Consider the following 22,606-nt stretch of genomic DNA (forward strand, 5'->3'; position numbering starts at 1 on the left):
TAATTTGATGCTGGCTTCCTACAAGCCTCCAAATATCCAGAATGGGTGGCTAACATAGTCCCGGTACTAAAGAAAGATGGCAAAGTACGAATGTGCGTGGATTACCGTGACCTGAATCGAGCAAGCCCAAAAGATAATTTTCCCTTGCCATATATTGACACGTTGGTGGACAACACAGCAAAACATTCATTGTTTTCTTTCATGGATAGATTCTCGGGGTACAATCAGATCAAAATGGCCCCGGAAGATATGGAGAAAACTACCTTCATAACGATGTAGGGAACATTCTACTACAAGGTGATGCCTTTTGGGTTAAAGAATGCAGGGGCAACATATCAGAGGGCTATGGTGACGTTATTTCATGACATGATGCATAAAGAAATAGAGGTCTACGTCGATGATATGATTTCTAAATCTCGAGGAGAAGAAGAGCATGTAGTGAACCTCAAGAAGTTGTTCGAAAGGCTGAGAAAGTTTCAGCTAAAGCTTAATCCAGCCAAATGTACATTTGAGGCTACCTCGGGAAAGTTGCTAGGCTTCATTGTCAGTGAAAGAGGTATCGAAGTTGATCCAGATAAAATAAAAACCATCCAAGAATTACCACTTCCGCACACGCAAAAGGAAGTTAGAGGATTTTTAGGGAGATTAAACTACATCGCCCGATTTATCGCTCAACTTACCAACTAATGCGATCCAATCTTTCGGCTTCTTCGAAAACATAACCCGGGAGAATGGAACGAGGAATGCCAGGTGGCCTTTGATAAGATAAAACAATATTTGTCCAGTCCTCCAGTGCTAGTACCGCCAACTCCTGGAAGACCATTGATATTGTATTTGACTGTGTTCGAAAGTTCAATGGGTTGCGTACTGGGGCAACACGACGAGTTAGGAAAGAAAGAAAAAGCGATCACTACCTCAGCAAAAAGTTCACTGAATATGAGGTAAAATATTCGTCCATTGAGAAATATTGTTGCGCTCTGGTTTGGGTAGCTCGGAGACTCAGACAATATATGTTGTATCACACGACATGGCTAATTTCAAAGCTGGACCCAATAAAATACATGATGGAATCGCCGGCACTATCAGGAAGAATGGCACAATGGCAGATCCTCCTTTCGGAATATGACATTGCCTATGTAAGTCAGAAGTCGATAAAAGGGAGCGCAATAGCTGATTTCTTAGCAACTCGAACGACAGAGGAATATGAGCCTTTAAGATTCGATTTTTCAGATGAAGACTTAATGTGCATCACAAAAATAGAATCCGAGTCATCAAAAGAGAAGTCATGGAAGATATGCTTTGATGGTGCGTCAAATGCTTTAGGGCATGGAATTGGAGCAATCCTGGTATCACCAGACGAGAATCATTATCCGTTCACTACAAGACTGAACTTTTTCTGTACCAATAATATCACAGAATATGAGGCCTGTATCATGGGGCTTCGTGCAGCTATCGAACGAAACATCAAGATCTTGGAGGTGTACGGGGACTCAGCTCTAGTGATTTACCAAATCCGTGGAGAGTGGGAAGTGAGGGACTCAAAATTGATTAAGTACAGCGATTTAGTGGCTGGATTGATCAAGGAATTCAAAGAAATAACTTTTCATTACTTCCCACGAGAAGAGAACCAACTGGCTGATGTCCTGGCCACTTTGGCTTCAATGTTCAAAGCAAGTAGAGAAGCAGAAATAATGTCCCTCAAAATGAGCATATACGAGGTCTCTGCACACTGTTGTAGCATTGAGAATGAAGTAGACGGACGGCCTTGGTTCTATGATATCTTAGAATATATCAAGAATCAAAGGTATCCCGAACAAGCGAATGAAAACGATAAAAGAACAATTAGAAGAATGGCAGCGGGATTTGTTCTTGATGGGGATATCCTATATAAAAGAGGAAAGGATCAGATGCTTTTGAGATGTGTGGATTATGTTGAAGCCAGAAAAATACTTGAAGAGGTCCATGAGGGAATTTGCGGAACGCATGCCAATGGTTTCAATATGGCCAAAAAGATCATGAGACTCGGTTATTATTGGCTGACAATAGAAAGTGACTGCATCAATTTTGCCAGAAAATGCCACAAATGTCAAATTTACGGCGATAAAATTCATGTAGCCCCTTCACCCCTTCATGTCATGACTTCTCCGTGGCCTTTTTCTATGTGGGGCATAGATGTCATAGGGCCAATTTCTCTAAAAGCTTCAAATGGACATCAATTCATTTTTGTGGTTATCGATTACTTCACAAAATGGATTGAAGCCGCTTCGTTTGCCAATGTGACGAGGACTGCAGTGTGCAAGTTTTTGAAAAAGGAAATCATTTGCCGATATGGTTTGCCTGAAAGAATCATTTCAGATAATACCATGAATCTGAACAATAAGATGATGAAAGAAGTGTGCAAGCAATTCCAAATAAAGCATCATAACTCCTCGCCCTATCGCCCAAAGATGAACGGGGCTGTGGAAGCAGCCAACAAAAATATTAAGAGGATCATTGGGAAAATGACTGAGACATATAAAGATTGGCACGAGAAATTGCCATTTGCTTTGTATGCATATCACACATCTGTGCGAACATCTACAGGAGCAACTCTTTTCTCTCTGGTTTATGGAATGGAAGCTGTGCTACCTATTGAGGTTGAGATCCCCTCTCTGCGAGTCTTAATGGAATCAAAGTTAGAAGAAGCAGAATGGGTACAAGTTCGATATGATCAACTGAACCTCATTGAAGAAAAGCGTCTCAGGGCAATTTGTCATGGACAAATGTACCAGAAAAGAATGATCACAGCCCATGACAAGAAGGTACGGCCAAGAGAATTCCATGAAGGAGAACTCGATCGAGGAAAATTCTCCCAATACAAAAAGACCATGAGGAAAATGGGCACCAAATTGGGAAGGACCATATGTCGTAAAGAAGGCATTCTCGGGAGGAGCTTTGATCCTTACCGAGATGGATGGGAAAGAGTTGTCGAATCCAAGTGAACTCGGATCTCGTGAAGAAATATTATGCTTAAGATGAAAACCCGAAAAGGGCATCTTAAAAAAAAAGGGATCAAGGCGAAAACCGAAAAGGGCGTCTTGATTAGTACAAAAGATTAGGATGAAAACCGAGAGGCGTCCTAATGAAACAAACTGGCGGTCGAACGATAGGTCAAGCAGTGAGGCTATAGTATTTGAAGCATTTCTGAAAGCTCGAAATCTTCTACGCAAGAAGCCGCGCTCGAAAAGATTTTTGATTGAGGAACGAGGAAGAGTTTATGTGTTGAATATCTAGAGCATTTGTATCCATTGAATACAATCCTTTCTTTCTTTTTGACATTTTTTACTCTCATTGTTTAACTTGCTTTGTTTGCCACATTTGAAATAGATGAATATGAAATATCATTTTTGTCCCTATCTGACCTTTTTCATGCATCTCATTATGGGTTCATTTACATGATAAATAGTGAAATGAAATACTCTAAACAAAAAAAATGTTAAGCATTACCCGGGTAAGAATTTGATAAGTACAAGAGCCTCAATGCAAGGACAAAGCTCAACCAGGGGCCAAAGAGTGATATCTGGGAAATACAGATTATTCATGAAGCTTGAGGACGGGTACATAGCCTGAAGAGAAAGTCAAGAATCAAAGCAATGAACACAGATCATCAAAAATCGTGACGAAAAAGGGATATATGACAAACATGCCTAAAGCTCATATCATAATTATGTAGGCATAAACGCATTTAAGACAAACATGTGCATATCATGATAACATCATGCATGACATTTACAGGTACGCCAGTAGAGCAAGAGGATGTGATGATAGCTGAAAAGACACATGAGTTCCTCCAGATAACATGTTTTGGTAATCTAATGTTTTATTTCTATTCCAAAAATCAACTCATATTGCAAGAGGTGAGTTGAGCTTCAGGGCACGCTGAGGTATTTTCGATTTCTGCTTTCCAATTTCTGCTCTTCAAAAAAATCAACTCATATTGCGAGAGGTGTGTTGAGCCTCGGCTCACATGCTGAGGTCTTTTCAATTTCTGTTCTTCAATTTTTGTTCGTAAAAAAAAAATCAACTCATATTGCGAGAGGTGAGTTGAGCCTCAGGACACGCTGAGGTATTTTTAAATTTCTGTTTTTCAAAAAATCAACTCATATTGCGAGAGGTGAGTTGAGCCTCGGGACACGCTGAGGTAATTTCAATTTCTGTTTGTCAAAAATCAACTCATATTGCGATAGGTGAGTTGAGCCTCGGCTCACATGCTGAGGTCTTTTCAATTTCTGTTCTTCAATTTCTGTTTGTAAAAAAAAATTAACTCATATTGCGAGAGGTGAGTTGAGCCTCAAGACACGCTGAGGTATTTTTAAATTTCTATTTTTCAAAAAATCAACTCATATTGCGAGAGATGAGTTGAGCCTCAGGACATGATGAGGTAATTTCAATTTCTGTTTGTCAAGAATCAACTCATATTGCGAGAGGTGGGTTGAACCTTTTAATTTATACTTTTTCAAAATCAGCTCATATTGCGAGAGGTGAGTTGAGCCTCAGGTCACGCTGAGGTATTCTTAATTTTTGTTGTTTCAAAAATCAACTCATGTTGCGAGAAGTGAGTTAAGCCTTTTAATTTCTGTTTGTCAAAAATCAACTCATATTGCGAGAGGTAAGTTGAGCATCGGCTCACATGCTGAGGTCTTTTCAATTTCTGTTCTTCAATTTCTGTTCGTAAAAAAAAAATCAACTCATATTGCGAGAGGTGAGTTCAGCCTTAGGACACGCTGAGGTATTTTTAAATTTCTATTTTTCAAAAAATCAACTCATATTGCGAGAGATGAGTTGAGCCTCAGGACATGATGAGGTAATTTCAAAATCAGCTCATATTGCGAGAGGTGAGTTGAGCCTCAGGTCACGCTGAGGTATTCTTAATTTTTGTTGTTTCAAAAATCAACTCATGTTACGAGAAGTGAGTTAAGCCTTTTAATTTCTGTTTGTCAAAAATCAACTCATATTACGAGAGGTGAGTTGAGCCTCGGCTCACATGCTGAGGTCTTTTCAATTTCTGTTCTTCAATTTCTGTTTGTAAAAAAAAAAATCAAAAAAATCAACTCATATTGCGAAAGGTGAGTTAAGCCCCAGGACACGCTGAGGTATTTTTAAATTTCTGTTTTTCAAAAATCAACTCATATTGCGAGAGGTGAGTTGAGCCTCGGGACACGTTGAGGTAATTTCAATTTCGTTTGTCAAAATTAACTCATATTGCGAGAGGTGAGTTGAGCCTCGGCTCACATGCCGAGGTCTTTTCAATTTCATTCTTCAATTTCGTTCGTAAAAAAATCAACTCATATTGCGAGAGGTGAGTTGAGCCTCGACACGTTGAGGTATTTTTAAATTTCTGTTTTTCAAAAAAATCAACTCATATTGCGAAAGGTGAGTTGAGCCTCAAGACACGCTGAGGTAATTTCAATTTCTGTTTTCAAAATTCAACTCATATTGTGAGAAATGAGTTGAGCCTCAAGACATGCCGAGGTATTTTCAATTTCTTTTTCAAAAAATCAACTCATATTGCGAGAGGTGAGTTGAGCCTCGTGACACGTTGAGGTAATTTCAATTCTGTTGTCAAAAAATCAACTCGTATTGTGAGGCGAGTTGAGCCTCAGTCACACGCCGAGGTATTTTCAATTTCGTTTTCAATTTCTGCCTTTCAAAAAAAAAAAAATCAACTCATATTGCGAGAGGTGAGTTGAGCCTTGGCTCACGCTACTGAGCTATTTTCAATTCGTCTTTCAAAAAATCAACTCATATTGTGAGAGGTGAGTTCACTTCAGATCACACACTGAGGTATTTTTCAATTTATATTTTTCAAAAAATCAACTCACATTGCGAGATGTGAGTTGAGCTTCAGTCACATGTCGAGGTATTTTCAAAATCTTTTCAGATTCTGCTTTCAAAATCAACTCATATTATGAGAAGTGAGTTGAGCCTTGGCTCACGTCTTGAGCTATTTTCAATTTTTTTTTCTTCAAAAAAATTTAACTCATATTGCGAGAGGTGAGTTGAGCTTTTTAATTTCTGCGAGAGTTGAGTGAGTCTTTTAATTTCTGTTTTTCAAAAATCAACTCATATTGCGAGAGGTGAGTTGAACCTTCAGTCACATATCGAGGTATTTTCAAAATCTGCTTTTCAAGTTAAGTTTCAAAAAAATCAACTCATATTGCGAGAGGTGAGTTGAGCCTTTGCTCACGTGCTGAGCTATTTTCAATTTCTACTTTTCAAAAGAATCAACTCATATTGTGAGAGGTGAGTTGAACCTTTGCTCACGTGCTGAGCTATTTTCAATTTCTGCTTTTCAAAAGAATCAACTCATATTGCGAGAGATGAGTTGAGCCTCAGGTCACACGCTGAGGCGTTTTCAATTCTGCTTTCAAAAATCAACTCATATTGCGAGAGGTGAGTTGAGTCTCGAACACACCGAGGTCTTTTCAAATTCATTTTTAATTTCGCTCTTCAATTTCTTTTTTCAATTTATATTTTTCAAAATCAACTCATATTGCGAGATGTGAGTTAAGCCTTGGGTTCACATGTCGAGGTATTTTCAAAATCTACTTTTGCGAGAGGTGAGTTGAGCCTTGGCTCACGTCTTTGAGCTATTTTCAATTCTGTTTTTAATGTCTAGTTTTACTGAGTCAATTCATATTGTGAGAAATGAGTTGAGCTCAGGATCACATGCCGAGTAAAGAATCAATATTAGAGCTGATTGAAGACACCAGATTTTGTCCCCTGAAGTTGCAATGGAGTTGATCGAGGATATCAGATCTTGCCTTTCTAAAGTGGCAGAAGAGAAGACCCAAAACCTTATCTCACTGAAGCGATAGAAGAGTATATTGAATTACATTGGAACAGATTGAAGCTACAAGGCATATCTCCGAATTTGCAGTGGATTGAACCAAAGCTACAAGATGCGATGGACTGGAAAGAGACTACCTGGATGAGAAGAGCACCAAAGAAGTCCATACTTAGCAAGACCGGGCAAAATTGGCTTTTCTTTATATCTTTGCTCTATTCTTGTTACATGATAATAAGCAAAGAGGGGCAGCTTTTGTAGGCCAATTTTAGCCCATTTACATCAAAACCCAATTTAGCCTTACCTAACCCACCAAAATTAAACCCAAAACCCAAAATCTTAACTACCCAAAGCCCAATTTACATCAAAACCCCAATGGCCCAAACCCTAAGCCCAAATTAAAATAAAAAACCTAGCCCACAACTTAAACTTTTCTCAACTAGCCACACCTTTTCCACCACCAACTCCACTAGCCACTCTTTTTCCACAACCAACTCCACTAGCCACACCTTTTCCACCACCAACTCCACTAGCCACTCTTTTTCCACCACCACCACCAACTCCACTAGCCACACCTTCTCCACCACCACTTGTAACTACAAATGAAGACATAAACAATAAAAAAATATTTTGTAAATGGCTATATAAACCTTCTCATATTTTGTATATGGGGGGGATTTTTTTTGGAGAGTTTTTGGAAGAGAAAGTTATTGTAAAGGATTTTTGGAGAGGTTTCTTTTTAAAGTAATCAAGGAGAAGAGTTAATGTGAAGGCTAGTTTTTTGAGAAGCTAGTTTTTTTTTGAAGATTAATCAAAGATCAAAGCAAAAGAGGTTTCTTTGTCTATTCTCATTTTAAGTTCTTTGTTTACTTATTGTTTTCCTTTCAATCTTATTTTGTTTCTTTTATGCGAAAGTAAAAAAAAAATAAAAGGAAGAAGCTTACCCATTTTTATCGAAAAAGTTTTTTGAGGTCCCATTGCAGTATCAGATACGGTATACGTGTGGTCCGGCGACCGAACGATGGCCGACCTTGTGGCCGAAAATCATCCACCCTCTCCCTCTCTCTCTTTTTTGTTATTATTATATTTCTTAATATTATATTATATATATTCTTTTAATACATTAGGTATATTTTAAATTCTATATTACGTATATATATATATATATTATACTATTTTATGTATATATCTTTAATATTATATTATTTATATATATATATATTTACATGTTATCTTATGTATATATCTTAACTATATTATGTATGTATTTTAACACTATATTATGTACATATTTTTAATATTATCACGTATTTATTTTTTTATATATGTACATATTGATGTAGTATTATTAATAGTATTGATTTTTAAACATCATTATTATTTCTAATATATATATATTATGTACATTTTTTTATTTCTATTTTAGTTTTTATTTGTCAATATTAATTATTATTATTCTAATATTTTGATATTTTAATATTTTATATTTTATATATTTTATTATTCACATCATTATTCGCATTTTTTGACAATAATATTCTTGGATTTTTTTACTATCATTTTAAAAACTTTTTACATTTTAATTTTAAGAATAAGGCAATGTACCGATTTTAATATTAAGTCATCGATTTCATCACTATGTTGGGTGAAATTAATCGCTCGTGTTAAAAGCGGGACGTCCTTCTAAAAACAAAAAACTTGCAACTTCTCATTTCCTTCAATCGGATCACACTTAAATGTCAAATTGAATTTGTATTTTGAAAATCAAGACAACATGTGTTTAATAAGATACCAATTTTGGGCGTCGCGGGTGCTAATACCTTCCTCGCACGTAACCGACTCGAACCTTAAATTTTCTCGGATTTTAACGTAGATCTAAACTCACCTTTTATTTGTTTTAATAAGAGATCTAATAGGTGTCCGATCACACCTAGGAAAAAAGATCGGTGGCGACTCCCTGTTTATTTCAAAAATCAAACGTCAAATTTCAAACTTTTTTTCAATAAATCGCCACAATTAGCGACCAAGCTAAGCTAAAATTTTTACGTCACTACATAGCATTTTGTGTGTTGAATACTGTTACTGTTAATGCTACCGTTACTGATTACTGTTTAGGTACTCTGTACCATTAAGGCACAATGTGCTGTACTGGTGTGATGGTTGGAATCCGTGTATTATTAGGGAGAAAACTCAAATTCAAGCATTGAAAATGACATTATTGGGAGGGGTAACTACAAATTTCAAAAGGATTTAATCCTCGTGACAATTGTAAATACATGTTCAAGTAACCACAAAGCAAAATCAAACCAATTAAAGCACGAGTGGACAAAGAATTGAATAATTTGAACTAAAATGGACTCATTGACTAAAACCCACACATAAGAATTACATATAATGAAATTTGAACTTGGATAGTAAAATCTCGAAACCTTAACATTTGTCAACAATGTCAATGTCTAATTGAGGATGTGGGTTAAAGTGTATTGAAACGCATTATCCTCTTATTTAAGAGTTAGGGATGAATTATAAGTAAAGTTTCAAGCATTATATGAAAAAATAAAGACGAGAAATCATGATGTTATACTCGTATGAAAAAAAAGTAAATAAAAAACATTCAAACTTTGCTTTCAAAAAGAAAAAGAAAAAAACCTTATATAATAAAATTAAGATATAACGAGAAATTTAACCCTAATATTTATTATTTTTGTCACTTTGACCTAGAGATGAAAGGGGCAAGCAGAGATTTTAGCTCCCTTTCTCAAATGGGAAAATACTATTAGTAATCATTGTCAAGTATTAATCATTTATTTTATTCAACACCTTTCAATCATTCAAATAAATAAAAATACGTAAATTTGAGCCTTTTTAAAAATTAATTAAATAATCTAAGTATTTTTAGAACACAATTTCTAGCTTTGTTTGTCTAAATTTTTTAGAATTTTACCTTGACCCTCCAAACAAAATTTTTAGGTCTAATCCTATTTTTTTTTCATTACTCTATCCTTTAATCTTCAGTGAAAAAGTTGACCAAATTGTTAAAAGTTCAATATCATTGACATAAAATTTACATGATAATTCATATATATTTTATAAAAATTTAAAAATATTAAATTTATTTAAAAATTCAATAAAATTAAAAAATGATTTTTAAAATTACCCACATCGACAATGAAATATACATAGACTATTATTGTCATATTAATATGGTTAAAATTTTAATAATTAATACAACTTTTTTGTCCCCAAAATTTTGAAGTGATAAAAATGAAAATTAAGTAAAAGAAAAAAGAGTTTAAAATTAAGAATTGAATTTGTTGTTATACGAAAAAATAATTAAAAAAGAAAAACAATAAGAAATAAAAGAGAGACGTTAGACCAAAATTCCATTCACACAAGTAAACGGTAAAAACCCCCCACTACCAACGGCGTCGTTTAATCACTACAAAACGTCAACGCTTTAGCAGATCTGGAAAAAAAAATCACTTGCTTCGTTCTTTCATCTTCGCCACATTTCTTTTTTCATAATATAAAAATTTATGTACTAATATTTTTTTTTCAACAAATCTCTGTCGTCAGTCCCTTCAAAATAACCGCTGCTAAACCCTCTCCCCTTTCCCCCCTAACACCCTTCACCTCATTTTTCTATTTCGTGTTTTTTTTTTTTTTTGCTTCTTATTGCTTTCGTCACAGTTGGGGAACTATTCATTCTCTGTACGTACAACTTAGCATTTTATTGATCTTTTAATTGAATGAATTACTATTTAATGATTCTTTTATTTTTCTTTTTGATATTAATCTTGTTGGGTTGTAATTTTTTTCGGTTTTGGGTAGTTAATTCAATGAGTAGTTTTTTAAGTTGGTTTATTGAATTGAATGAATTTGTGGATTTCCCCCCTTTTTTAATTAATTTGGTTGTTGTTATTATTTGTAAGATTTGATAAAGAAAGAAAATAAATTGGGTTCTTTGTCTTTTGTTTATGGAAGCTTTTTATTTTCCGAAAGTTCAACTTATTGCTTTGGAAAGTATTTGCTTCTTTGCTTCTTGATTTTAGTTTTCTTCCTTTGGCAAATTTTGCTTATGTTCAGAACTGGATTTCTTCTTCTATAATAAACATTAATTCAACATTTGAATTACTTTATATAGTTTCCTCTATTTGGTTTCTAGGTCTTCAACCTTGTTACAATAATTGTGTTATTTATTTATGTATTTGTCATGGGGATTTGAGATTTTTCTTGAATGATTTTTCGACTAATTGGATTTTATTTATGATATAGGAAACTGATGGCAAGTGAAAGAAATGGGCATCTTTGATTTTAGAAGGCAAGACGGTTTATCCAAACAGTTTAAAGTTTCCCTCAACACAGCTCGATGGAGAATTCGCCTACCACGCTAGGCTCTAAAGGTTTAATAAATAAGCATGAATTTTTAAGAGTTATAATTCAATGCTTATACTCTCTTGGATACAAAAAGTCTGCTTCTTGTTTGGAAATAGAGTCCGGTGTTAGGTACAAATCCATAGAATTTGATTTGTTGGAATCGCAAATCCTTAGTGGCGATTGGGATGATTGTATTGATACCTTGAATAAAATTAAGGATGTGAAGGATGATACACGATCTTCAGTTTTGTTTCTTGTGTTCAAGCAGTGTTTTTTGGAGTATTTGAATCGAGGTGATGATTCTTTGGCTTTGTCAGTTTTGCAAAAACGGGTTCCCACTTTACATATGAGCAACGAAACAGTTCATAAATTAGCTTATAGTATACTTGCATTGAAAGAGATGGAGTTGGGTAAGCTAGATGAAGATGTTATTAGTGAACTGCGAAAAAGGTTAGTGATGGAGCTAGGGAAACAGCTTCCTCCGCCAATTGTATTGCCTGAGAGACGTTTGGAACATCTAGTTGAAACTAGTGTAACAGCTCAAATTGATTCATGTATATATCATAATTCCCAGGACGCAGTCTTGCTTTATGAAGATCATTGCTGCGGCAGAGATCAGATACCTACAGAAACAGTTCAGGTGTGCTTCTTGTTGCAGTCAATACTGTTATTCATACGATAAATCATAGTTTATAAAATGAACATAGGCCTTTATGAACACAATGTTTTCAGTTTTAATATGATATTTTCTACATTTTATCTTGTGTTTTCGAACACCAACCATTTGTGTGTTCCTCACATTTAGCATTTCTATTTTTATATTTACTGTCTATCTACATTTTCAATAATGTTGCCACAATAAACTTCTGATTTGGTGGAACAAATGCTAGGGTTCAAGTTCCTAAATACTAAAATGAAGCGCCTTGCCGCCTTCAAATGATGTAATTTCAGCCTCCTGCATCCATCTAATGCTACTTAATCTTCATTCGCTCATCTTGGTATAAACTATGAGGTGGTGATGAATTTCCATGTTGTTATTCATAACTTGTTTATTTTTACTGAGAATGTTCTTTGTCAATTTGAACCCACATATCAAGACAATATTGCTTGTATTCAATGAAGCCAATGGCTTGGAGCGGTGGAAAAAGTTTGTCCAGATTTCCATTTATCATTTTGAACCAAATAAGAAATTTAAAGTTCTTTTTTTTTTATGGTATGCAGGAACAATAGAGATAAACTAAATAAAACATAATTTTGCAATATGAATTATATAGCTGACTTGTGTGGTAGAAGTCTTGCCCTCATCATGTTGTAAAACTTGCTTATACTTTCACGGAACAAAAACTCCTTTTATGTTTATATTTCCTGCAGTTCATGGATGATCTTATCTTTTTTAATACATTATTAGTACAACTTCCTCTCAATTCATGCTATTTTTCTTTGGCTGACATGAAGGGAGTCATCACAATATGTTTTTATAGTTCTAGAATTTCATATTATGCTTGCTGGAGGCAGGGCATGAAAACCATTGAGCTATGCAACACCATGAAATTAGAAAGTTGAATCACCCTTTAGTAAAAAGCTTAAAGAAAATTATGTTCAGTAGTTTTTTTAAAATAATAACTTCAGTGTGTGCCTTTCACTAAAATATCTTCCAAATTTTCAGTCTAAAACCTGATATATAGCTTACATGATCTTTCTTCAAGATGATTTCTCCCACCTTATGATGAGAATGTTTAACGAGTTGTTCCATTCACTTTGTGCTGATTTATACAGGAGGAACATGCAATTTTTGAATTTTCTTGTTCAACTGCCTAAATTGTGGCTTGTTTATCATGAATGTTTAAGGTGTATTGTAGCCCCTTTTGTTTCCTATGACTGCAGATTTTGACTGAACATAGCAATGAAGTTTGGTTCATTCAATTTTCAAATAATGGAGAGTACTTAGCCTCTTCATCAAGTGACTGTACAGCTATTATATGGAAGGTATAACTTCATTCTTTTTTGCTTATGCATACGGACAGATACACACTTTTTTTTTTTTAAGAATATGTGCATGCATGTGTCTCTGCTGCTTCATCTAGAAGATTTGGAATATTGTTTTTGTTGTAACATGTTGTCAGTGAGATATGATAAATTAGAATCGCATCACAGGAGTTACACATAGTGGCTCAATTAGGGGTGCATCTTAACTCTTAATGCCTCCCTTTTCCCACTTTTTTCTTTTTTATATTTGGTCGGGAGGGGTTTGCAAATAAGGTCTAGTTTGTTGTTATTCTAAAAACTGAAACAAACAAGAAATGACCAATTTCATGTACGAATTCCTGAATGTCTCTTTCCCAAACTCGAAATAAATGAAATGAAATCAATCAGATGTTGATGTTCTCTTTCTCGTACTGTGTTCTTTTTGTTCTGTTCTTTAATATTGATTCGATTTAGCCTGTTTGATTTTTTCACCGGTAAACTTCCCTCTTAAGAAATGTGGCTCTAAGTGGCTTTTAATGCCGACCATGGGGTGTCTAGATTTAATGTTCTACACCAGACATTATCCTAAGTTTAAGCAGAGGACCTTGTTTTCATGTTGAACACATAATTGCCATAATTATAATCTTGAATATTTATGTACATTTTATATTAAAATTTACGGGTACTGGATTTTGGTCTTGCTCTCTAAGATTTTTTTTTCTGAAGTGTTTGACTTGATTTTTTTCCACTCGCTGAATTTCTTAGGTCATGGATAATGATAAGCTGACAATGAAACACGTGCTTAGAAGCCATCAGAACCCTGTATCCTTTGTGGCTTGGAGCCCGGACGATACAAAGTTACTCACATGTGGAAACTTGGAAGTTCTCAAGCTGTGGGATGTAGAAACAGGCACTTGCAAGCATACATTTGGGGACCACGGCTTCACCGTTAGCTCATGTGCTTGGTTTCCGGACTCAAAGCGAATTGTTTGCGGCAGTTCTGACCCTGAAAAGGGCATCTGCATGTGGGACTGTGATGGGAATGAGATGAAAGCTTGGAGGGGCATGAGGATGCCCAAGGTTTTGGATCTTGCTGTTACATCAGATGGTGAAAACCTTATCAGCATATTCTCTGACAAAGAAATTCGGATATTAAATTTGAGGACAAATGCTGAGCAAGTAATCTTTGAGGAGCATTCAATCACATCTCTTTCTGTTTCCATCGACAGTAAGTTCTTTATTGTCAACCTAAATAGCCAAGAGATACATTTGAGAGATGTTGCCGGAAAATGGGCAAAGCCTTTAAAGTACACAGGACACAAGCAAAACAAGTACGTCATAAGGTCCTGCTTTGGTGGTATCAATAGCATGTTCATTGCCAGTGGCAGTGAGAACACACAGGTAATGCTTATATGTCTATATAATTATATTGTTGTTCATGTTTAGCTAGTTGTAAATTTATTACACCTTTTCTCGAATCACTTGCATTTAGGTAAAATACCATGGAGGTCCTTGTATTAGGAGTCAAATTGCATTTTGCCCCCTCTAGTAAAAAAATTGGGCAAATTAGTCCTTGTATGATAGATCAAAGAACAGATTAATCATTCTGTTAAAAAATCCATCCATTTCTATTGTTAAAAACTGGTCCCTGTGTGTCGGAATGTGATATATGTGGCACTTCACATGTAACTGTCTGGTTATTTTGTTAATCATGCTAGTTTTTAACAATAGAATTGGATGAGATTTTAACAAAAAAGATCAGTTTGCTCTTCAATCTAATGTATATTAATTTGCCCATTTTTTGAGTAAAATGGGCAAAATATAATTTGACTCCTAGTACAAGGGTCTCCATAGTACTTTTACCCTTGCATTTATTAATCATTTCTGGCATTCCGGGCGGCCATATGATAACCAGTCCAGTCCAATAACATCTTCCAATTCCATCCACTTCATCTTACGCTAAGAAGCTGATACTGGGATACGCTACCTGTGGCGTCAATCCCCATTAACACTTAGCATGCCTCCTTTCCTTGTGTAATTGTGATACATACTGATTTTGCCTATTACAGAGGACTTCTTTTTTCAGGGTCATCTCCGATGGTGTTATTTTTTCGTGTCTAACTCATGTATATATGCACATGGACCTCGGCAAGTTCATTCATTCGCTTATACATTATGCAAATATTGGCAGGTGTATATCTGGAATCGACAAAGCTCCACACCAATTGAGGTATTATCTGGCCATTCAATGACGGTGAATAGTGTCAGCTGGAACCCTAAACGGCCTCTGATGTTGGCATCTGCTAGTGACGATCATACAATCCGTATATGGGGACCAAGCCAAAGCAATAAGATTCAACCAGCAGAGACTTCCACTTGAAAAATAAAAGTTTGAAGCCTTTTGTCTATACTGTAGCAGATCATCTGTTTCATTCAAGGAATTTTACAAATTAGCATAAAAAATTGTTAGTTTGGTGGGTTTACTGTTCTTTGCCCCCAGCCAAATTTTGCTTGCACAGTTTTTCTTTTTGCTTTTTCTTTTTTGTAAATATTTTAGCCCATTTGTTTTTGTAACACTGCTTCTGTCTTTTTTCACATGATTTAACATTCACAGTACAACTGTTTCAGTATTTTAATGGTGTTTGCCTAGACTTACCTATACGAGTAAAGTGATCTTGTTTTGGTTAAATTTTGATATTTTGCACAAATTGTAGATTTAATTTTGTATTATAATTTAGTCATTTTAATTTTTGTATGTTTTATTTTTAAAATTTCAAACGTATCTGTTAAATTTATTAAAATTGTATATGACAAGTATATTATTATAAATATAATGTCTTGTTAATTTGTTATTTTTATACGTTACTCGCAAAGCTTGTTAATAGATTTAATAATTATTATTTGTATTAAGATTAGAATTTCAGAACTTGAAAAATATGAGAACTAATGATTATATTGAAGAACATGGACTAAATTTATAATTTTACGTGCAATAATATTAATAGTAGAATTTAATTAAAATGGATTTATCTGTTATCATGGGATAGGATTAAAATTTCACAATCCAAAAAATATAAAAATTAAAATTGATTCTTAAACTTTAAAATAAGATATTAAATCTTATGTAACATAATTTAAAATAAAATTTAAAAAAAATCACGAAACTTAAAAAATATAAAATTACTATGGACAAAAACGCATTCAAATTCATTATTCCTTAAATTATTTTTACTTTTTAAATTTTTATAAAAGAATATATAAGTTTTAAAATTTTAAGACACACCTCATTATTTTATTCACTATCAGTACAAAAGATATGTCTACTAAATTAAAAATATATATTAATTAATGGTTTCCAAGTTTAGATAAGGACTAAATAAAAGAAAAATTAAGTGCCATTGAGTTCAGGGGTTGAAATATATATTAACCCAATAAATGTATATATAAAGAGTTGACCGGTGTAATAATACATCTAAAGCTTATTTGAAGACGCAATAAATAAAATATACAAATAAAGGATTAATTTGGATGGGACATGCAATAATAATAATAATAATTTCGCCTTATATCCAAACTAAAACCCAAAAATTGGAAAAATTTAATTCTACTAGCCGTGCCTATAAAAATACAACCTATTCTATTTAAGTATTTTATTAATTTATAAAATTTTAAATTAAAAATAAAAATTATATTTTAACTAAAAATTTAATTTAATTTTTAAAAATAAAATATAAATTATTAAAAATAAAATTATATTTTTACTGTTATAAAAATATATAATTTAATTTCAATCCCAATTTGAAAGAATTAATAGAAAAACAACAGCAAAAATTAGTGAAGATATGTCTATATCTATATCTATATATATAGAGAGAGAGATATAATTAGTGATCACAAGAGGATGAAGAAGAAGACTGAAATTGATAGTGTTTATCAACAGCAATGGAAACATCCCAAATGCAACTAAGACCTTTTGGGATAATCACAAGATCTCCTGCTCCAAACTCTACCATCTCGGCCGTTGATGTTGATGATGAGGCTTTTGGGTAAACCCTAACTTTCCCTTTCAACAAATAACATGTTTCTTCAGCATCGAACTTCAGCTGGTATTTCCCAGGCGAACAACCCCATCTGTTATTCAATTTTAAGAAGAAAATCTTAAATTATTTATTCCAAATAATGGAGATTATTTATATATATGGAGCTTACTTGGGCCAACACTTGATGTTAAGCTCTGAGAGTTTTGAATCTGAAGGGTTTTTTTCTACAAAAATTCCAAGGCTATTTTCAGCCATATGGCTTCGATATTTTAGAAGAAGAAAGGTTTATAAGATTTTACAAACAAGAACTACAGTATGAAGATGGAGAAGCACTTTCTTCTTTTCTTTCTTCTTCGGTTTGCTGTTATTAATGACAATCACATGATTTAAACCATCCTCTTTTTTTTTTTTTTTCTAATTAGGAGTCAAATATTTTCAAATCTTATTACCAAAACAGAAATTTTCAAATCTAATTTATATGGAGAGACGGCAGGCGTGGGGATAGGCTGAGCACAGTTTGCATTTACCCTCCCCATTATTAACATTTGACTTAATTGCCCTTCTTTGAGATTTTCAAAATAATTGATGTACGTTGAATTTTAGTTTAATTGATATAAATATTATTATCAATACAGAATGTTACAAAATTAAATACGCTAAAATTATTATAAAAATTATGATAAATATGATCAGAATTTATATTAAAAATGCTCAAAAGAATTCATGATAAAGTTAGTGCAAAAACTATATTTTAAATTATTATTTAAATGATTTTAATTTAGTTTGATAAGATTTGAATAATGAAAAGGATTTCATTAATTTTAATTTATACGAATATATATAAATACTCTTATTATTTATTAAAGTAAATTATTTGAGTAATTTAAATATTTTAAATACTAAAAAAGCAATAACATCCTAAATTTAGATTACTATGACACATGGCATAAAATAATTGGTTAAAAGATTGATGTTTGACCAAAGGATCTTGAAAATACCGACACTATGACACACAGCTGCGTCAGTCAGGCTAAATCAGTCATTTCCACTTGTTTGGTCTCTTGAATAGTTGAATGAATCCATTATCCGAAACTGCCGATGCTGCACGTGCACTTCCACGTGTAAACATTATCTTACTCCAAACTCTATTGTACCATTTTTATATATTTTACCTAAAGTTAATTCCAGCAGAAAATTTCAATATATCTCCAAATTTTATATTATTTTAATTACATATTAAATTATCGATATTATATAAATATTTTTTAAACCGTTAATTAAATAATATTTAAAATTTTATATTACATAAATTAAAACAAAAATTAATAAAAATAAAATATTACTGCATAACAAGTAAAATTAAATAAAAAAACGATGATTTTATAAAAATTCAAAATTTTCGAGACCAAAATTTTATCAAAATTCTTTTATAATATTCACTTCTTTAATTTTAAATAATTTTTGAAATCAAAATTGACCCGTTCGAAAATCTAACTATAATAAACCAAAAACGAAAGAAAAGTTCTGAAACTAAACAACAACAAACTTGCCGCTTTTATTTACAGGCATAAAAGCAAAGAACAACACTCTCACTAGTTGTTATTTGTATTAAATATTACATTCATAACCTATGGTGACTATATTTCTTCAACACTGTAATTGACATTGAAACCAAAAAAAAAAAAACATTTCTACATTGGCTTTCTTCTTTGTCTCTGGTTCTGTTTCTTGTTACCTTGGAGCTGTAAATTATGAATGAAACTTGAACTTAGCTTAGAACTGGAAAAAAGCATAAGACCAGGGTGAAACCAAAAATTTTGTTTAGAGAGGTCGAAATAAGATTATAAAATTAGAGGGACCAAAGCTAAAAAAACTTGTATTAAAAATGCTAAAATTAAATTATCAATTTTTCAAAAGGGCTAAAATTATAATTTTCTTTATTCAATCAAAAATAAAATGAAAATCTTTTGATTTTGGGAGGGCCTAAAAAAGCAATTTAACCGTTTAGTCGACAGGGGCCAAGGCCCCTACCTGCCCCCTTTGGCTACGCCCCTGCCCCTGCCGCTGATAAGACCGGAAAAGTATGAATATATGCATACGTACCTAATCCAGTTGCCTCAGATTTCCTCATGATCCTAAGCCTTTTCACTGAAGTAAGGAACATCCTGAATCAAAACCCGAGAACATGCACGATCAGTGTCAAGAGATGATGACTTCATTCTGAAGTAACCGATCAATGGTTTATGTAACGCTAAACCCTCAACCGAAAACTTTATTTATATCACATGTATGTATGTATATTTGTTTTCAAATAAAATTAAACGTCTAAACGTGGTGGAAACTCTCAGGGATTACGTTTTGGTTTTCGGTCCAGGCAAAAAAAGCAGAAGTTCATTTTAGAAATACCGCGACCGTGACATGGAAATAATTAATATGTAAAGTGAAATGCATTATTGAAATTATACGTACTCCCAAGGAACATCTCCAACAAGCATCCAGTCACCTTCCTTGTCCTCGTAAGTAAGCACGAAATCGGATGATCCATCCAGCAGTTTCGAGTGTCTTGTCATCCTGTTCAACATATCAAGCTGCAGTGCCGTTGATCCTAATCACAAAAATTAATGCAAACCTTCATAAAAAGAGAAACACGCTTTGATGATCATCTACTAGGTTTAATATTTCCTATTTTGACACAATGCTCAAGCAAATACAAAAAGGGATGGTTTTGCATATATCGGTTTTGTTAAATTTCATATATCATTTACATGGTTATCATATAGATCCAGACATCTGCATGGTCAATAATCAATATGAATTAGGAAAGCTTACCAGATGGATTGACACTCGGGGCGGTTTCGAGAAACATATCTTCCAACGTTTTCGCTAACTTTTCATACGATTCATGGGCATTCAGATCGACCTTCCTTCCTATTGGGGTTCCATCCATATTCACCTTCACAAACGTGGATTTCTTCAGCTTAGTGTTACCATCGTTACGATAGCCGCCGATGCTGCTGTTCTCGACCATCGAGGTCTCCTTTTTGCGGTTCTCCATTGTCAGCACTTTTGCTTGATTAACCATGCTATTCATTCTATAAGCTCTGATAGGAGGCCACCCCACAACTTGACTGTTTCAAATTCAAAGAAAATTAATAGTTCAAGCAGCAGAACTCAAATAGGTACGTTTAATAGAAAGAAAAGCGATTAGCTACTCATGAGGTACCGGAAAGATACTGAAGAATAATTGTACACATTAAACAGTCTTGATGGCATTGATAGTGCCATATAGGGCTTGATATAAACCGGTTTGCTGCTTAAAATTGGGTTCAAGAACTTGAGAATTTGATCAATTATGTATTACAGGGGCAATCACCAATTTTATGCTTTACAAGTTGGCAATACAACACCTAAGATCCAATCCATTACATTTCTGTCTATTTTCAATACACTTACATTTGCCATTCATATATGTTGGACCAACATGTTAATTGAAAGCAGGACACCCCGAAAGAGGGGCAAAGAGAGATGAACAATCAAACAATTCAAAGCTAATTATAGAATTAACAAGATCTACCAGCATTTATATCTTCAAAATTAGTAGAAACACTAAATAGCTAAGTTACTAAAATTTAGGTATAAAGGTACGTGTCCAACACGGGTATGTTCGATTTTCCTAACTTTTTCCATGCATATGGCAGATCCTTGAAGTAACGGGTACACAACAAAGCATGAATACTTTGATAAAAAAGAAAAGTCAGAGCAACATAGTTCATCAACACGATCCCGTCTCGACGAGAGTGGAAAGGATTCAAAACTATACATAAATAATCATTTTAAGGAACATGTTTAAGCCTAATTGGAAGATTCTAGTTTTCTCTCCTTTCCTAATTCTCTATCCCCTGATCTTAACTAGGTAGTATTATAGAGTTAAAGAAAACATACGCAAGACATACAACTCATATATATAACATTAAGAACATAAGCAGTGAAGCCCTTATACTAGAAGTCATATTGCAATTTAACCCCTACTAAAAAGTATGCACTTTAGTCCCGTTAAATCAAATAGAAAATTGATTCTTTTTGTCTTGAAGAGCAAATTAGTTTTTTTGTTAAATATTTCATCATTGTCAAATTGATGGTTAAAAACCGTGATGGTTAAAAACCGATATAAACCAAGGAATAACTCGAAAGTGACATGTGTTGTGCCACATATATCTAGTCTATATTTAGTCTTTAATAGTAGTTAGTAGTTTTTAATAGTAGAAATGAAAGTCATTTTTAATAGAATGACGAGTTTATTCATGATCTAACATAGAGGAACTAAATTGTCTATTTTTTAAGTAAGACAGCAAAATACTATAGGACAGGAGCCTCCTACCGAACATAAGCATATTCAGGGACATATGATTAATGGAATGAACCCCCAAAACTTAATTACATGAAAATATGAAATCACAAATCAAGCTTAAAACTGAAGCATATACCTAGATCCGTTAGCAGCAACAGCAACAGATTCAGCAGTTCTCTTGGTCCCAGCTGTGACATTAGCTTTGCTTAAAGATGGTGAGGATGATGATGATGACGACGATGAAGATGATGATGAAGAAGGGAAATCTTTAGCAGTCAAAATCCTAGCATATGGACCACCTTTTGAAACATGATGCATCTTAAAACCACCGCCTTGGCGGCCGCCGCCACCACCACCACCACCACCACCAAGGCTCAAACCAAGACCCAACTCCAACCCAGACTCATCCGGGCATGAAGAATCTTCAGAAGACACCACCATGTTCTCATCCCTTGACACTGTAGACATTGACCCACTTTCAGAACCGCCGCCGCCACCACCTTGCATTTAAAACTGAACCCCCAGGTCCTAGGTTCAAAGAGGAGAAGAAAAATGATCAAATGGAAGTAAAAGTTTGTATGTGGGATTTTTGCAGGCAGAGAGAAATGGGAAAATCGAAAAGGAGATTTGTGAGAGGAAATTGAACATGAAAGGAAATAATAATAGAGGAGTGGTAGTGAAGAAGGAGAAAAATGGAAAAAGGTTGGTTGGGAAGGTGATTTTGGTTTACCAAGGTGCTGCTTCTGCTATTTGTTTGGGTCCCTACCTTGTCTGGTTTTCATATTCCTCATTAGTGTGTGTGTTTTTTAATAAATAAAAAATAATAATAAATTATCACTAAATTATTAATAAATTTATATTTTTGTTATTAAACTTCAAACAAAATATCATTAAACTATTTAAAATTTTTCACTTAAGCCACTGAACTATTTAAGAATTATTATTCACTTAAGTACAGTGGATTAGTATCCAGTGTCAAGTAAAAGAACATACCTTAAATCAAAGTGATTTGACAGCCAGTGTCGGATATAAAAAAAATAGTTAAATTTT

At 33.8% G+C, this 22,606-nt stretch overlaps 3 protein-coding genes across 4 annotated transcripts; 1 reads left to right on the forward strand and 2 right to left on the reverse strand.

The window, feature by feature from the left end:
* Positions 1–10,273: 10,273 nt before the first annotated feature.
* Positions 10,274–15,857, forward strand: LOC108470309 (WD repeat-containing protein WDS homolog). Its single transcript, XM_017771613.2, has 5 exons — positions 10,274–10,537; positions 11,102–11,843; positions 13,088–13,189; positions 13,934–14,569; positions 15,360–15,857. Exons 2-5 carry the CDS (start codon positions 11,196–11,198, stop codon positions 15,546–15,548), a joined length of 1,575 nt encoding a protein of 524 aa, XP_017627102.1. The 5' UTR covers positions 10,274–10,537; positions 11,102–11,195; the 3' UTR covers positions 15,549–15,857.
* Positions 15,858–16,999: 1,142 nt separating this feature from the next.
* On the reverse strand, positions 17,000–17,774 carry LOC108469396 (uncharacterized). Its single transcript, XM_017770284.2, has 2 exons — positions 17,378–17,774; positions 17,000–17,299 (listed from the first exon to the last, which is right to left on the reverse strand). Exons 1-2 carry the CDS (start codon positions 17,461–17,463, stop codon positions 17,053–17,055), a joined length of 333 nt encoding a protein of 110 aa, XP_017625773.1. The 5' UTR covers positions 17,464–17,774; the 3' UTR covers positions 17,000–17,052.
* Positions 17,775–18,730: 956 nt separating this feature from the next.
* On the reverse strand, positions 18,731–22,336 carry LOC108470213 (auxin-responsive protein IAA11-like). 2 transcript variants are annotated; one of them, XM_017771487.2, is made up of 5 exons: positions 21,693–22,336; positions 20,038–20,336; positions 19,678–19,813; positions 19,312–19,373; positions 18,731–18,987 (listed from the first exon to the last, which is right to left on the reverse strand). In XM_017771487.2, exons 1-5 carry the CDS (start codon positions 22,061–22,063, stop codon positions 18,977–18,979), a joined length of 879 nt encoding a protein of 292 aa, XP_017626976.1. In that variant the 5' UTR covers positions 22,064–22,336; the 3' UTR covers positions 18,731–18,976. The 2 variants fall into 2 exon arrangements, with proteins under 2 accessions (XP_017626976.1, XP_017626975.1); XM_017771486.2 differs by having other exon boundaries at positions 18,731–18,950; positions 21,693–22,327.
* Between the last annotated feature and the right edge of the window lie 270 nt (positions 22,337–22,606).

This window comes from Gossypium arboreum, chromosome 8, assembly GCF_025698485.1.
Source record: "Gossypium arboreum isolate Shixiya-1 chromosome 8, ASM2569848v2, whole genome shotgun sequence".
NCBI lineage: Eukaryota > Viridiplantae > Streptophyta > Magnoliopsida > Malvales > Malvaceae > Gossypium > Gossypium arboreum.